The sequence below is a fragment of the Camelus dromedarius genome, chromosome 16 (genome assembly GCF_036321535.1).
Source record: "Camelus dromedarius isolate mCamDro1 chromosome 16, mCamDro1.pat, whole genome shotgun sequence".
NCBI classification, from domain to species: Eukaryota; Metazoa; Chordata; class Mammalia; order Artiodactyla; family Camelidae; genus Camelus; species Camelus dromedarius.
In genome coordinates, this window is record NC_087451.1 from 43,751,119 (window position 1) to 43,766,478 (window position 15,360).

The window sequence follows — 15,360 nt, forward strand, 5'->3', positions numbered from 1 at the left end:
CTCTGAACACAGCTGTAAGCACCTCCTTTTATGAGCATGGGGACAGCATGTTATTTTCCCAAGTCTCAGATCATCCTAAGGTTTATTCCCTCCAAAATCGAGGAAAAAATATTGTTTAAAGCTGCGCACCAGGGTCCCAGCCTGTTTTCTCTGCTGATCCCAACCCCCATCCCACTCAGCCACCCTCAGACACTCATCCCCCTCCAGTCTCACTTGGAGGCTCTGCCACCCTTTCTCCCTTGTTCTACCCCCCACCCTCTACTCCCTGACAGTCCCCAAAGACAGTAATTTGCACTCTTTGCCCTGGCAGAGACCCTCTCTGCTCATACTTCTGTCAGCCCTAGATCCCCACTCCAAACATCACTTCTGGCCCCCTCCACTCCTCTGACCCCAAAAGGAGGCAGCATGCTGGGGGTGGGGCTCAGCCTCTTTATTAGGCAGCAGGAAAGGAGGTGACCCAGCTCTGATGGGAGGGGGAGGACATCGGGAGGCCTCATGGAACAGCTCCAACTCGTGGGAGACCAGAGCTAGGCAGTCGTTGGAGAAGGGGCAAAGCAGGCACCACCCAGCCTTCCTGCTTAGGACAGAGCATGCGTGGGCTGCACCATCACTCCTCCTCATCTTCTTCTTCTAAAGGTGGCCGATTCCGTTTGAAGAAGCCGAGCTGGGGGTGCACAGGAACATGAACAGGGTGTAAAGATGATATTTAGACCCCAGAGCAGCAGTGGAGGATATATCCTAGAAACCAGCCAGCGGTAAGGTCCTCGCCCTGGACCAGCAGAGAATACAAACCCCACCATCAAATGGAAACCATTCCCCATTTAGAGATAATGCCTGTAACAAAAATCTTTTTTAATGTTTTGTTTTTTCTTCCCTGAATTTTTCTTAAATATTGATGATTATGTCTTTATGTGACTCAAGCTCATGTAGTATGTATTTGATTATTATAAGTCTAATGTGCGGTTTTGCCTAAAAGCACCATGGCTTCCCAGAGCCTGGACACCTGAGCGAGTTTGAGAACCGCCCACATGTTCTTCAGGTGCTGAGTTGGGAGTGACCCACCAGGGCCTCAGAAGGAGCAGGAAGCAAGGTCTGGATCAGATCTGGGTCTCCCACCTCAGTCAGGGGAAGGACAGAACAGGGAGGAGGTGAACTTTGTCCTTCTCAGTGGCCACTGAATTCCTAAAGGCAGGACTCATTCCCTGGTACTCCTGCTCTCAGGGGGAAATGGGTCTAAAGGCCTTAGAGTTTCAGGTGCCACCTCTCCCAGGCACTGTGCCCCGAAAAAGGTCCTCTGGTGAATGACACTCTGATAGGAGATGTAGATCAGAGACAGGTCACCCACTTGGGTCACCATCTCTTTCTGCCTCCCTGTGAGACTGCCCACCCACAGACCCCACCCTCCCTTCATTCCTCACCTTCCACATGGCCAGGACCAGGAGTGTGAGCAGCAGCAGGCCGCCCAGCACACCTACCAACACCCACCAGATTGGAATGTCCCTCTCCTCCAGGACCTGAAGCAGCTGCGTCTGCACCTGAGGGGAGACCCGCGCATCTCCTCGGTCATGGTGACACTTGCCTTTCCCAAAGACTCAAACTTGCGGGCTGGTGACCCCCAACCAAGCCACCTACCTGTCCCATCTCTCAGACCTGGGGAGGCCCCGCCCCCATCCTGCTGGGCACAAACACGTAGGTAGACCAATGGGAGACCTGCAGGACTCATTTCTGCCACCATCCTTCCACACTCACCAGAGCTTCCCCACTGGGCAGGCTGAGGGCGGGCACGGCGTAGGGAAGAGAGGAGACGTTGAACCAAGCGTGCGACTGCAGCACAAACTGATCCAGGGGCCTCTGGATGGGGTGGGGGTGAAAGCCATTTACACGAGGTCTATTGGTTGCAAGAGTCCCAGCCACAGACTCCCGTCTCGCCTAATCCCGTCCCCTCCAAAGTCCAGAGTAAATCTTTCCCTCACTCTCTTCCCGCTCCCCGAAGCCCCGCCCCCAGCACACTTGGGCCCCGCCTTCAGGAGGCCCCGCCCACCCGCACCCAGGCCCACCTGGCGCAGGCTGGGTAACCACAGGAAGGCCAGCACCGTGACCATGGCCCGCTGCCCACGCGTCATCGCCTGCAGCTCACACTGCACCACAGTACAGGGCGCCGAATCGCAGCTCTGAGGGGATGCGTCATCAGTCCCCAGCCCCTCCTGACCCATCACCCCCTCATCACAGGACCCAAGACAGAGGCGTCTGGGGGTCAGGAAGCTGGGGCCTGGCTTCCCCCTCTGGAAGGGCCTCAGATTCAAGCTTCGGACGTTATCTCTAAATGTGATTACTCACACAGTCCCCGAGATGCAGGGAGAAGGCAGGAAGAAGTGAATGAATCATATAGCGTTCAATACCCAGAATTTTTACAACCCTGCTTTGGCATTTACTCATTTTCTTTAATGCGCTGGAAATCTTAAATTCAAGTGGCCCCCGCCCCAGACACAAGGCCAGCACAATTCTTCATATTCTTGTCGAGGACTCTGTGGGACCAAGGTGGCCCACTTGAGGCCCACATCACACCAGCTGCCCCTCTCCCTCCCTGCCTCTGCCTCATCCCCTCTGTCTCTGGGCTCCAGGGAGGCCCCAGCTGGAGACCACAGAGACTGCTCACCACCAGAATTGAATCCTGAAGCCTGGAGGGCTGCTTCTTCTCTGACAGGAATGCCTGTCTGCGATCCCGCTTATGATGGGCCGGGTAAAGAGGGGAAGGGCTGGGGGTGGGCAGCCCCCAGTCCAGCTGGGGAGGAAAAGAGGCCTTCAGGTCCTGAGCTCTGTCCATCTCCCTGCCCTCCCCGAGGGGTCCCGGTTGATGGGCTGCGGACTCACCCACAGCTCTTTCTTCCACCCAGGCTCTCACCTTGAGGGGATTGGGAGAAGGCTCTGGGGAGCACTGAAGGCCTCCCTGGGGCTGTATATCAAGGATGTAGAGCAGGTCAGAGGGCTGGGACTGGCCAGGGAGGCCAAGGAGAAGGCGGAGGCCACTTACAGTACCAGGACCATTGTTGTGGAGCTGGTGGGGTGGTGGTGGCAGAAAGTTAGGTGGCTCAGGACCTAGACTAACTCCTGGGACCCTCCCACCCCAGCCTGAGGCCCGGAGGCTCCTCCCTACCTCATAGGTGTGCTCCACTTTGGGGCCCCAGCTGTCTGAGCTGTTCTCCTTGTTGCTTTCTTCTGCTACCACCACCAGGGAGGCTGGAAAGGAGTTCCTGCCAGGGCCCGAGAACCCCAGAGTGAGCTGGATCCCTTGACTTGCCTGTGGGGGTTCACCCAGGATCCCCTGAACCTTCAGGCTCTGCCTGCCATCTCCCTTATCCATCCCTGGCCTCTCACCCTCTCAGCTCCACATGAGCCTTTGCACGGACTGGCACATCCAGCACCACAGTCTCACTGTTTGGATTCTGGCTGTTCTTGCTGTAGGGGAATGGATGAGGAGAAACAGGTCAGGGATGCCAGCCCAGTGAACATCAGGACTCTCTGGGGCAGGGCCAGAATTTCAGAGGGCTCAGGAAGAGCTAGCTCCACAAGCAGCAAGCCACACTAAAGTTAGACCTGGAAAAGAACTTCCTCTAGAGCTCCAAGACTCAGAAACAATTTCTGAGGAAGAAAAGGAACAGGACAGTCTAAGGAGTGGGCATCCCAGATGACCCTTATGTATGGAGGGCATCTGAAGTGTCTCTACATTGGGATCGGACAGGGGAGGGGAGTGGTCCCCAGTCTAGTACCTCTTGATCTGCAGCCGGAAGGACACCTGCTCCCCAGCCTCTTCCAGGTTCCCCACACTCACCAACATCGTGATTCCTATCTGAGAGACAGGAGGGCCAAAGTCACTGCCCAAATGCCCACTGTGGGTGGTCCTGCTCTGAATGTGGCCTTCAGTCCTCATCCTTCAAGGGTACCCTCATTCATCTCCATTTTGCTTAGAAGCCCATTCAAAGGAGTTACTCACCCAAGAACATACATCTAGGGAGTAGAAGGACCAGGAGTCCAGCCCAGAGCCATCTGACTGCAAACCTAGCCCCTAAAATATAGCTGCCTGTGAACCCCTGGTAGAGGAGACCCAGCACCCAGGACATGGTGGTCTCACCTGGGCATTCCTCTTCATGGGGTTGCCCAGCTCACAAAGCACCACCTTGGTCTCATTCTCCTTCTTCTGGTTACAGATGAGCCTCTCAAAGTCCTTTGAGGTGGCAGTCCCAAGAAAGAAGGTGGTCACAGAGCATTCCATATATATTTAAGCTCCCTTGGAAAGTCAGGGAAGGGAGGATGCCAGGGAGAGGAGGGGAGTTTCTCAGTGAGGGATTTTAAAGGACTGTCACATTCCTCTTTATGTATTATTGTAGCACTTTATTCTTTTTAATGATTTTTAAAAAAATAAAACCCACAAAACATTACATGGAATATAAGCCCATTGTTTTAAATTACATCAATAAAATAAATATATCCTTATGTAAAAGTCAATGTTGAGAAAAAAGACTGGAAGGAAGTTCACTGAATGTTAACATTCATTTCCTGAGCCATTCTTGGTTTGGGGTTTATAACAGAGTTCTTGAATTTTGTGCCATTAGCAAGTACTGCTCTCCCAAATTAAAAGGAAAAAAAAAATCACAGCTTTTAAAGGAAAGCATAAAAGTGGGAGCTCTCAGGTGGGAGATGAGAATCAAGGCTCCTGCTCCTTCCAGGCCCCCCGACAACACCCCGGGGGTGGCACACTCACCTTGTTGTTGCTGAGGGCCTGCATGTAGTGGGCACCTGGGGGCAGGTGCACGGCCAGCTCAGCCTCGTAGGCTCCCTCACCCTTGTTGGCTGCATCCATCTGCAGCTCCAGCACATTATCGGCTCCGATTAGGAGTGGGGAGCCCGTCCTATTGGGAGAAAGGAGTAAACCCCAGGGTCTGAGAGGAGGGGACAGGTTGAGGACAGAGGATCAGGACCCAGGTGGGGAGTGGGTATCATCAGGGCAGATGGGGCCAGAGTCGGGGAGTGTGGGAGGTCTCCATACACATTGGCAGTGAGCTGAAGCTGTGGCACACACAGGTCATCTTCCCCACAGTCCAGGATGATGCGGGTCTAGAGGGGGCACATCAGGTGTGTGGGTAAGTTTGGGGGTTACTTCAGGGCTTAGGGAACTAGAAGGTCTGGGAAGGAAAAGGAGAAGCATCAGGGTTTATATCAACGTTTAGAGGTGACATCAATATTCGGGATTTAGATGAGGGTTTGGGGATATTGAGATTTTGGAGGTTTCATTAGGGTTTAGAGTAATATCAGATTGGAGGTGACATCCAGGTTTTGGGGTTCACATTATGATTTGGACACTATCCCTAACTCTGACTTTCTGGCAGGGGATCCTGCACCTCTCTTGCCTGCACCCACCCACCCGTACCTGTTTCTGGACGTGGGTGTCTCCATGCAGCACGGAAACAGGCACTATTCCATCCTTCTCGGGCTGCAGGGACATATTGAAGCTGAGCATGATGGGGCTCAGCTTGTCCCGGAAGTCAGCCTCATCCTAGGGAGGGGGCAAGAGTCAGGCCATCTTGCTACCAAGCACCCTACCATGTGTGTCTCATTGGCCATCCCCTGCAGCGCCCAGCCTAAGCCAGGGCTGGATGAACAGGTTCTGCACACCCCGACCTGCCCTGCCCATCCCCAGCCTGGGCGTACTCGGAGGAAGGCTGTAATGTTTTGGCAGATGGTGCTGCTCCTCTCGCCCAGATCCAGATGCAGGATAGTGCTCGCCTGTTGAGAGGCCAGTAGTAGCACCCGCCGGCCCTGGCGGGGCTTCTGCCGGTCCAGCTGCAGCTCGGCATTTAGGCCTGGCAGGGCAAGTAGGGAGGGCCAGGGTCTCCTTGGCCAGCTCCCAGAGGGAGCCAGGCCCATCTCCCTCCTGTCCCCATCAGGCTACTCACGCAGCTTCTTGGGAATGTTGTGCCCCGTGGCTCCCACACATACATCGATGTTAAAGCTGCAAAGACGTGAGAGGGGATGAGGGGCTAGGGCCCCTCAACTGAGGTCCCAAGTCCTGCCTGGCACATGCCCTCCATCTCCTCACCAGCTCACTCGTGTCTTGGTCTGGGGCAGGTCACAATTCTTTACAGCAGGATTCAGCGAATCTTGCACCAGCAGCTGGACAACGACTCTCACAACTGGCTGAGCTCTGGTGGGATGAGGGAGGCTTGCCACTGTGACCGTTCCTGGCCTAGTCTCCTCTGATGGTGTGGGTCCGCCCCTACCCTGCCCCTGGAGCCAGGGCTCACCTGTACACAACAACCTTGTTGGCCCCGTAAGCTCCTACCAGCAGGTCTATAGACATTGGTGGGGAGGGAAGAGGTGTCAGAATTGTTCATTAGCGAGGGCATTGGGGTCCTCATCTCATTTTCCCAGGGGTTCCCCACCCTACCTCCCCCACTGTAAGTCTGATCTGGCCTCCCCTGTCATCCCAGCCCCACAGACAAGTCAGAGCTGTCAGTCGGGCACCAGGTCAGGCACGGGCCCCTGGCTGTGTCTCTCAGCATCTTCAGCTAATACCCAAGGGCCTTCCCTGTCTAGCTGGAGGCAGTCCAGGGGCACCTGGGTATCCATTGTCATCGATGTCTGTGGCACCTCGAAGGGAGAAGCCAAAGCCAGAGACTGTAGGAAAGGGGCTGTCCAGGACCTGGGAGGGGTGTGAGTTAAGCCCTTCACTCTGACCCAGGAACACCAACACTTGGCCCCGACCGTTGGGACCACCATAGGGGGCAGCCACTGCAACATCTGGAAGGAGCAACAGAAAGGGAGTGGCTGCTTGTTATCCAGTCTCTCCAGATGGTCCTGTGAAACTTTCCTGAGCTCCTTCCCTGGGCAGACCCCAGGGAGACCAGGAGAGGAATGCAAAAGTCCGGGTCAAGAAGGCAGTGGCCCTGCCTCCAGGAGTTTACAATTGGGTAGGAGGGACACTCATCAAGTCAGCTTATTAGAAAAACAGTAACAGCTCTCACTATCTGTTGAGGAAAATAGATTGACATAATCTCATTTAATCCTGAAAATCAGGCATTATTCTTCTCATTTTAGAAGAGAAAATGGAATCCCAGAAGATTAAGTAACAAAGACCTATTAAATACTGGCCTCCTCTTCCCCTGGGGTCTTCACTCTATTCCACTCCCACCATGCAAACCCAGAGCCACACCAAGGGCTTGTCATCACTAATAACTTTTCAGATCCCTCTTGAAAATATATGAATCATCATAATCTTATTAATTTGTAAGAATTCTTTGCATGTGATAGGAATTAATATCTTTGATACAATCTTGTAACTGTCTTTCCTTTGTTTTCTGACTTTACGGTATGTTTTCCGTGCAGTTTTTTCTTTTCAAAATCTTTATTGATGTTTCTGATCGAGTTACATAGAATTCATCCAAACAGACCACTCAGATCAGTCTCGTCCACAGGCCCTGGGCCTCTACTGGCTCCTGATCTTTGGCTTCCTCATCTCTTCACTTATTTTCTGACCATCGGATCACTTTTGCCATATCCTCAGCCATCTTGCCCCCATTGCCAGTCCTGAGCAAGCCTAGCCAGACCCCACCATATTGGACACTACGAATTTCTGACCTCCAGCTTTCACCAGAGACCTTGGTGCTGCCCAGCAGTCCCTCAGGGTTTTCTTGCTCAGCGTCTATTTCAAGCCTTCTCCATTCAGTCAAGTTCCCAGGTCCCCACTTCCTTCACAAAGAGAAGCAGCCCAACACTTGTACTATAACTCCACACCGACTTTTTCCCCCTTTCCGCATGACCCTGGACTAGGTGTTCCTTCTCTACCCTGCCACTGGGCTGAGCATCCCATCTCCACATCCTCCAGGCATTACAGGGACCCTCCTCCAGCTCACTCTGCTCTCCCTGCCCCATTACCCTACAAGATAATTTTCCTCCACATTCAACCTACTCCATATTCTCTGAAATTAAAATAATCTTCCCTTGACCTTCATGTCCTTTCAGAAATCATCTTTTCTCATTTTCCTTTCACAGACTGGTTGGAAGAGCTGTCTACCCTGGCTGTTATCAATTCCTCACCTCCATTCATACCTTGCCCCATGGCATTCTGGCTTTGGTCCCTACCCAGCCCTAAATCAGTTCTTGTCACTGTCACCCATGACCTCTTTCTTGCTAAAGCCCACGGATGCTTCTCCAGACCCATCTAACTAACTTTCAGCAGCATCTGGAGCCACTGATCCAGCTTCTTCCTGCTTAAAGCACTCTTCCTTTGAGTTCTGGATCATCAGATCTCCCGGTTTCCTTCCTACCTCTCTGAACATTCCTCTGTCTTCTTTCCAGACTCATTTTCTGTGGAAGTCCGCTAAATGCTCTTGCTCCCCAGGGCTCTGTCCTGGGCCTCTTCACAATTCACAAGCTCCCAGGACCTCATCCACTCTCCCCAAGCCCCTGTCTCCCACTCAGATCCCTCTGCTGGAAGTGGGGGAAGGAAGCTACATACAGCTGTTCTCTGGACTTGTCTGCCTAATGCTCCTAAGTCCTTTAATATCACACAGGCCCCGAGCTGAACTGCTGATCTCCCCCACCCCATCTCACCCCTTCCAGACCTGCTGCATGGCCTGAGCTCCAGGCAGTGGAGGGAACCATCACCCATCTAACTCCTCTTTCTCTTAGCCCTACATCCAGTCATCCATCAAATCTTAATAATCTAAGTAATAAATATCTTGAAATCACTGTCATCTCCAACTCCACTGCCAAAATCTACATCCAGGTAGTCACCATCTCTTGCCTAGACTAAAGCAAACAAATTCTAATTGGTCTCCTTTAACTGTCTCCTGCTGCAAACCCTTCCTGGTGCCTGCTGCCCTCAAGGTCAAATCCATGGTCTTTTTTGTGGCTGTTAACCCCTCTGCAGCAGGTGGGGCTCCTTTCTTCCCTTACCATTGTAGCCATCACGGTTGAGGTCGCCCAGAGGTGCGATAGCCGAGCCAAATCGCCCGTAGAGCTGTGTGCCAGTCAGCAGAAGGCTGGGACCACCCAGAACACGGGAGCCTCGAGACTGCAGGAACAAGTAAACGCGCCCCACCTCGGCCAGCTTGCGGTCAGCACGGTTCTCCATGTACAGTGGTGCGCCCACCAAGAGGTCATGCTTCCTGCAGGCCCAGCGGGCAGTTATGTGGGGGTAGGCTAGAGATATGTCGCAGACCAGGAGTAAATCCTCACCCTCCCGCTCCCACCTGGGTGGTCATGTGGGAGTGAGGGTTAGGAAAGGAGAAGACCAAGGGCAGTCGAGGCCTCTGGTAACTGGGGACCCAGCTGGGTAGGGGTGGGGCATCTGGCTCCTCACCCGTCCCCGTTGACATCAGTGACGGCCACTGAGTGCCCGAAATATGAAGCCATCTGCAGGAAGACGGGGTGCACCTTAATTTCTGCTCCAGGACTTGTCACCCTCTCTTAGACTTCACCCTTACCATGTCTCGTGGAACATTCTAGGGTCTCAACCCCCCAGCATCGGCCACCCGCACCAGGACCTGGCCCCCACCTGCTCTCCGTGCAGTTGGTGCAGCCTCTGGTAATAGGAGCCCAAAATTTCCACCTGCGGGGACAATACACAGGAGCGTGTCACTTTTAACCACAGGGCAGAAGAACAGGAGGTTTAGGGGGATTGTCAGGCTGAAGACTGGCTTCAGGATACTGGGTGGCTGGCAGAGGACACTCACCGCTCCCAGGGTCCATCTCCAGGTAGGGGCACCGAAGACATACTCTGGGGAGAGCCAGACCCAGCGAGTGAGGTCCTTGGAACCTACCCGCCTTCCGCCCACATTCAGCAATCTGGAGAGATTACCGTGGCGGGAGGGGGGAGGTGCTCCTTCCCAGGCCGGGCTCCCCAACTCCCACCCCTAACTAGGTGAATTTCTTGCCTGTAGTGTTGAGATTCCCGTCGAACTCGCCCACAGCCACGGAGTACCCTGAAGACACAGCTCGAATTAGTCTTTCCGGGAGGGCGAAGCAGGGAGGGGGCTGAGCGCGAGGAAAGGGGACTCAGAGACCACCCAGTCCAAACCCTGCAATTATGTAGACGGGAAAATTGAGGCCATCGAGAGGTCAAGATCTGCCCTAGGCCACGTAGCGAATCCAGGGCGGTAAGGTGAGGTGGGGCAGGCATATGGGAGCCGGGCAGTCTGCGGGTTGTGAGGTGGGGGGAGCTGCGGGAGCAGAGGGTGGAGGCAGGCGCCTTAGCGCTGGGGCTGGCCAGGCGGGGTTAGCATGGGGGCGTTCCCACAAGGGCAGGATCTGACCGGCGGTCAACACTTAGAGTGTTGGGAAGCTCCGAAAGGAGTGCCAGGGTTACCCCGGTAGCCATCGTAGTACTCTGGGCGGCTGTCGTCGAAGGTGAGCTGCTGGGTGGGCACGTGCCACAAGAGGGTGCCCTGGCGGTAATTCGAGATGATATCGGCAATTGGAACCCGTGCCAGGAGACCTAGGGCGCGAGGGACAGCGGGTGTTGGGGCCCAGACCCCTGGAGTCTATCCAGGTCGAGAGAAGGGAGGTGAATGGATGGACATGTACCTAAGAAAAAATAGCCGCCAGGAGCTCCAAGCACCAACTCCCCAGCCTGAAAGGAAAGCCCTGGAAGTGAGTGAGAGGGGTTCCTTTCTGGGAGCTGCCCCTACGCCGCTTATGCTCCCTAACTCGCCTGAGTGACTGCGGAGCTGAAGCCGGCTTCGCAATAGCGCTTGTCTCCTAAAGGAGGAAAGGAGGAAGAGTCAGTGAAGGGGAAAACCGAGAAGCCTGCTCTGGAGCCTGGGGCGGGGCGTCGCGTAGCGTTATTGTCATATGGGGCGGGGCCACTGGGTAATACTGAGGCGTGGTCTTAGCGCGGCGGGCGCAGACTGAGCTGGGCCAGTGGGCGATGCCGGATTGAAAGCAGGGCATGGGGGAGATGTAGGGGCAGGGGGTAAGGATCGTATTAAGTGTGGGGCTAAATGGCCACGAGTGGGAGTAGCCAAAACCAAGAGCGGCGCTCACCAAACTGACTTTTCGAGTAAGCTTGGCTCATGGTGTTGTCCCTGCAGGGCGAGTACTCCGCGCGACCGCTGTTCTGGAGCTGAGCCACGAAGCAGCCACCTACCGGCGTCTTCTCAGCTTCTTCGGTGTTTTCTAGGACGTTCCAATGCTGCCAGGGGGCGCAGGCCTGAAGCAGGGCCACAGGAGAGTGGGGAAAGGGCGGAACCCGGGTTCCCCCCTCCACGTGTCCCTACCCGGGTCTGCTCCCTGAGCCCTGTCCTGTAATAACACCCACCACAATGTTGTCTCTCCAACTAACGACCGACGCCCCCAGTCCTTGCCCGGCCTTGAAGGTCTGTAAAGTTTGGGTGCCAATGGTTCTCGTCTCATCATCTGGAGGGCACGACATGGGGTGGGGCGCTGAAGCCCAGCTATCCACGCTTCCTCCTCCCTCTCTTTCCCTCCTTGCCCAGGACTCACTGAGGTCGAAGACCAGCGGGTTGCATTGGCCGCCCTCGGCCTTCCAGGGGCACAGGAAAACGCCGCCCGTCTTCTCCTGGCTGCGGCCCTCGGCCCTTGGGGCACCCACCACGATGGACACGCTGCGTAAGAAAGCTGGGTGAGCGCAGTGCAGATTCCAGGGTACCCCTAGTCCCAGTGCTCGTGGTGGGAGCACTACCCGGAAGGGCAGGGTGCCCTGGGGGTCACAGAATCATCTGTCCTCGATGAGACTTCACCGACCATCGAGGCCAATATTTTATTTTATGGCCAGTGAAACTGACTCCCAGTGAGAGAAATCACATGCCCACAGTCACCTGGGAAATTAAGGGTAAAGCTGAGGCTTTAACCATTTTTTTTTTGAACACGAAGGGTTTGATATCCCTGCTGAAAGAGACTTCCTAAGCTCTGTACACAATCTACATTCCCCACTAGCCCAACCAAGAACCAGGGGTTTACATACACCCTGTTACATCTGTCTGGAGACTATTAGACTGTTATTAGATCCCTTCCTGAGAGCCAGTTTTAATGGTGAAGAATTAGGGAAGCAGTGGGCACCTCTAAAGTGGGTAGTGGGGTGCTGACATCTGAGGGCTCTAGTAGATCAAATCACAGCTCTGCCATATATAAAATGTGGACAATACCAACCAATCGATGCTGTCAGGAGAAGTAAATGAAATAAATGTATAAGGAACATTCAGCATGGTGCCAGCCAAATAATACATAACAAGTGCTTAAAAAATGCAACATATATATATATATGTATTTATTTTATTTTATTTTTTAAGGCATGCGGCATGTTTATTAAGTCATTCCCAAAACCAGTATCTGTGGAAAGGAGGTGAAAGAAGCAGGGAGAGGAGAGAGGAGAGAGTCAAGGTGAGATTCAGGCCCAGTGACAGCCACGGGCCAATGGCCTGGGAACTCTGGAGCTAAAAGGACCCTTCAGAACTGTCCTGAGGTAAGAGAGTTGGACACTTATACTTCTTCCCTCCTTCCATACTCCATCAGTCATTGGTCATAGGCCACATTTGGAAGGGGACTTAACTTTGGGGGAGTGGCTCTCTTCGGCAGAGGAAATTCCCCAAGGAGCTAATACTTGAAGGCCATTTGCCATTGCCACTCCCTGAAACTGGACATTAATACCCACCTCAATAAGTAACTAGCTCAGAGTAGTTCCTATAAAGAGGAAGAGCCAGGACTCTGATCTTGGCAGTCTGATTTCACAGCCTGATCAGTCCCAACCATGAATGCTCTATTGCTTCTTCTCAAATATCTATAATTTTGATGGGGATGAAAGGAATGGAGTTGAAAGGCAAGGTTTGCAAGTCAATTTAAGATATGTTCTCCTCTCTGTATTTCTAGGGGATGAGGGTGGAGTGGATCATAACACTGACCCTTGGGGAAAAAATAAGGTATCAACTTTTGCCTTCTCTTTCTTCTCACTGTGCCCAGGTCCCCAGTGGTGCCCCTCGCTGATACCCTCACCTGAGCTGATCCCTCCCCAGTATTCCTAACAAGAACTCAGCAGGAATAGATCCTAGAAATCACTTTGCTCAACCTCTATCACAAATGGGGAACTTGAGACCCACAAAGGCAGTGATGGTGGGGGAGTTCCTCCAGGGCTCACCTCCCATGGCTGTCCTTGAAGAAGTCCAACGAAAACCCAAAGTCGCTGTCATTGGAGCCTGTGTAGACGGTGAGCTGCACTGGGTCCAGGTTCAAGGCCCAGGTTGGAGGGGCAGCACCTGGTCCCAAGAGCAGCTGCACCCACTCCAGAAGCCAGAGGGCACGAAGTGGACACAAAGCTCTGGCCATCTTCCTTCTCCCACAACGTCCTAGGCAGGAATGGATTAGCTCCTTTCAGTTCCACCACAGGAAGTCTTTTCTTATCAAACTGGAACCTACTTGCTGAGCAGTGGGCAGAGTAAAAGGCTATATAGGTCCTGGATCCACATGGTTTCTAGGATTGCCAGGAAGGGGGTGAGGTCGCCCTGGGGGTGGATACTTATGGCTGAAAGCCAACTCCTCCCTTTTCTTGAGAGCAGTTTATCATCAAGTCCTGGTGACTCTGCCTTTCAACTATGTCTCTTGAATCTTCCCACCTTTTCCACTACCAGCATGCTAGTCTAAGCTACCTTTGCTTTCTACTTGGGGTAGTGCAACCGTGAACCAACTGGTCTGTACACCTCCACTCCAGCCCACAGTTCTGCATCTCCTCCTCCCCTCACACACATCAGCTGTGGCACATTTTGACTTGGTCAGGGGTTGGGGAGGGGGTGAGGAAGCTCCTGCCACTTGATAAGGCCTGAGGCTGCTGTATCCTTTTGGATAAGGCACTTATCCACTTCCTCCTTCCAGGGCCTTGGGCAGCTTCAGTCAGCCATATTGGTGCAGCAGCTTCCTGACTTGTCCTCCATTTGGGGCCAAGTCTTAATGTGGCCACGACAGTGCAGCCAGTGCTGGGGTGGGGGGTCAGGTGGCAAATGGATCTCAGCTGAAGGGGAAAGGAGATGGGGATAAAGAGGAGTCATTCCAGGGTATTCTGGCTCACAGGCTATGAGATTTGTACCAGCTGTTCAATCAGAGGCAGGCCCTCACTCCTTCTTGGGTGACAGAACTCTTGTCCAGTAATTAAGATTTGATTCCAGTGGAGTCATTGCCTAGGAGATGCCTCCCTCAACTCCTCAGGCTGGCACTCGGGTTAACACACAGCACCAAGCACACTATTTAGTCATGGTCTGTTCACTGGATTGTGTCCATGAATCCCTTGAGAGCAAGGTTCCTTTCTGCAGCCCCTGGGCCTAGCCCAGAGCCCAGCATATAGTAGGTATTGCAGACAGACAGACTGAATGGAAGCAGGCACTGAGGATGGAAGATGCAAACTCAGGGTTACATGTGGAAAGAGAAGGAATAGTTTTGAGCAGAAAGGCAAGGTCATTTTCTATGGATACTCAGAGGAAGAGGAGTGCCAAGTCTTATTGACACTGCATGGCTTCCCAAAAAAGCAGGTTCACAGAAAGAAAACTCAAGAGATCTGCTAGGGGTTAAGGAACATAGTCACATTTCCTTTTGCTCTACATTTTCTGATAAAACTTAACCGTCATCTTAGCCTGCCCAACTACCCTGTGCCATTCTGGAATCCCTTCAGGTCCTCCGCTGCCCTTGTAATTCACCACCTCAGCACACAGCTCAAAATCCTATCCTTTTCCAGGTTAGAAGCTCCTTGAACTTTAGTCTGGGCCTTCTTTACTGCTGAATTCCCAGTGCCAGGCTCATGGTAGGCATGTAACGTATTTGTTAGAATGAATACTTATCTGGGTCCTATGCTTAGCTTTCACCCTCCCACTGTCCTCAGCTGAGTGGTGGTGTGTTACTGGTGTATACTGTATAGCCCAAATTTAACTCACATTTCACAATGTTTTTAATACTTATTCTGTTCAAGGCACTGAAGGATAAGAGATACAAAGATAATTGTAAAGGATCTTTAAAAAACTTGGTGCAGAGGCAGTTAAGACATGAACACATGTAACTGCAGCTGAGGGATAGTAAAGCATGCCTTGAAAAAGGGAGAGATGATGCCTAGCTGAGCTATTTTATATAATTTGCTCTCATATCAACCCTATGAAATAGGTACTATTATGCCCATTTTATAAACGCAAAAATAGGATTCAAACACATGCCTGAGTCCATGTTCTTAAACTTTGCACTATGTTGCCTTTTGTCAGAGAATGAAGGTGGTTTTAGATACAGGAAATAACATAACCAAAGAGATGCAGAACAACATAGAGGTCAGTTAAAGAGAAAGGCAAGTAGCCAGCATAGGATGGCTACTGGGGAGGA

The 15,360-nt window shown here is 52.9% G+C and overlaps 1 protein-coding gene across 3 annotated transcripts; it reads right to left on the reverse strand.

Annotated features, from left to right (window-relative positions):
* Window positions 1–413: 413 nt before the first annotated feature.
* On the reverse strand, window positions 414–14,972 carry ITGA2B (integrin subunit alpha 2b). Of its 3 annotated transcripts, none has more exon segments than NM_001303547.1 (30): window positions 414–664; window positions 1,419–1,535; window positions 1,750–1,851; window positions 2,058–2,171; window positions 2,657–2,782; window positions 2,903–3,055; window positions 3,155–3,251; window positions 3,376–3,456; window positions 3,768–3,847; window positions 4,130–4,222; window positions 4,760–4,907; window positions 5,045–5,112; window positions 5,426–5,551; window positions 5,707–5,858; window positions 5,952–6,007; window positions 6,095–6,199; window positions 6,300–6,345; window positions 6,613–6,795; window positions 8,953–9,164; window positions 9,359–9,411; window positions 9,554–9,607; window positions 9,732–9,775; window positions 9,933–9,980; window positions 10,364–10,492; window positions 10,582–10,627; window positions 10,709–10,755; window positions 11,041–11,206; window positions 11,315–11,412; window positions 11,500–11,621; window positions 13,148–13,367. In NM_001303547.1, coding segments are annotated over 30 exon segments (3,111 nt in total). In that variant the 5' UTR covers window positions 13,336–13,367; the 3' UTR covers window positions 414–607.
* Window positions 14,973–15,360: the final 388 nt, after the last annotated feature.

Excerpts from the sequence above, each read along its gene's own strand:
- ITGA2B (XM_064494781.1), bottom strand. The coding sequence starts at position 13,335 with ATGGCCAGAGCTTTGTGTCCACTTCGTGCCCTCTGGCTTCTGGAGTGG. Across the intron at positions 10,628-10,708 it reads TCAGCTCCGCAGTCACTCAG|GCTGGGGAGTTGGTGCTTGG; the intron begins GCGAGTTAGGGA and ends CTTTCCTTTCAG. Across the intron at positions 6,008-6,094 it reads ACCAAGACACGAGTGAGCTG|CTTTAACATCGATGTATGTG; the intron begins GTGAGGAGATGG and ends ACGTCTTTGCAG.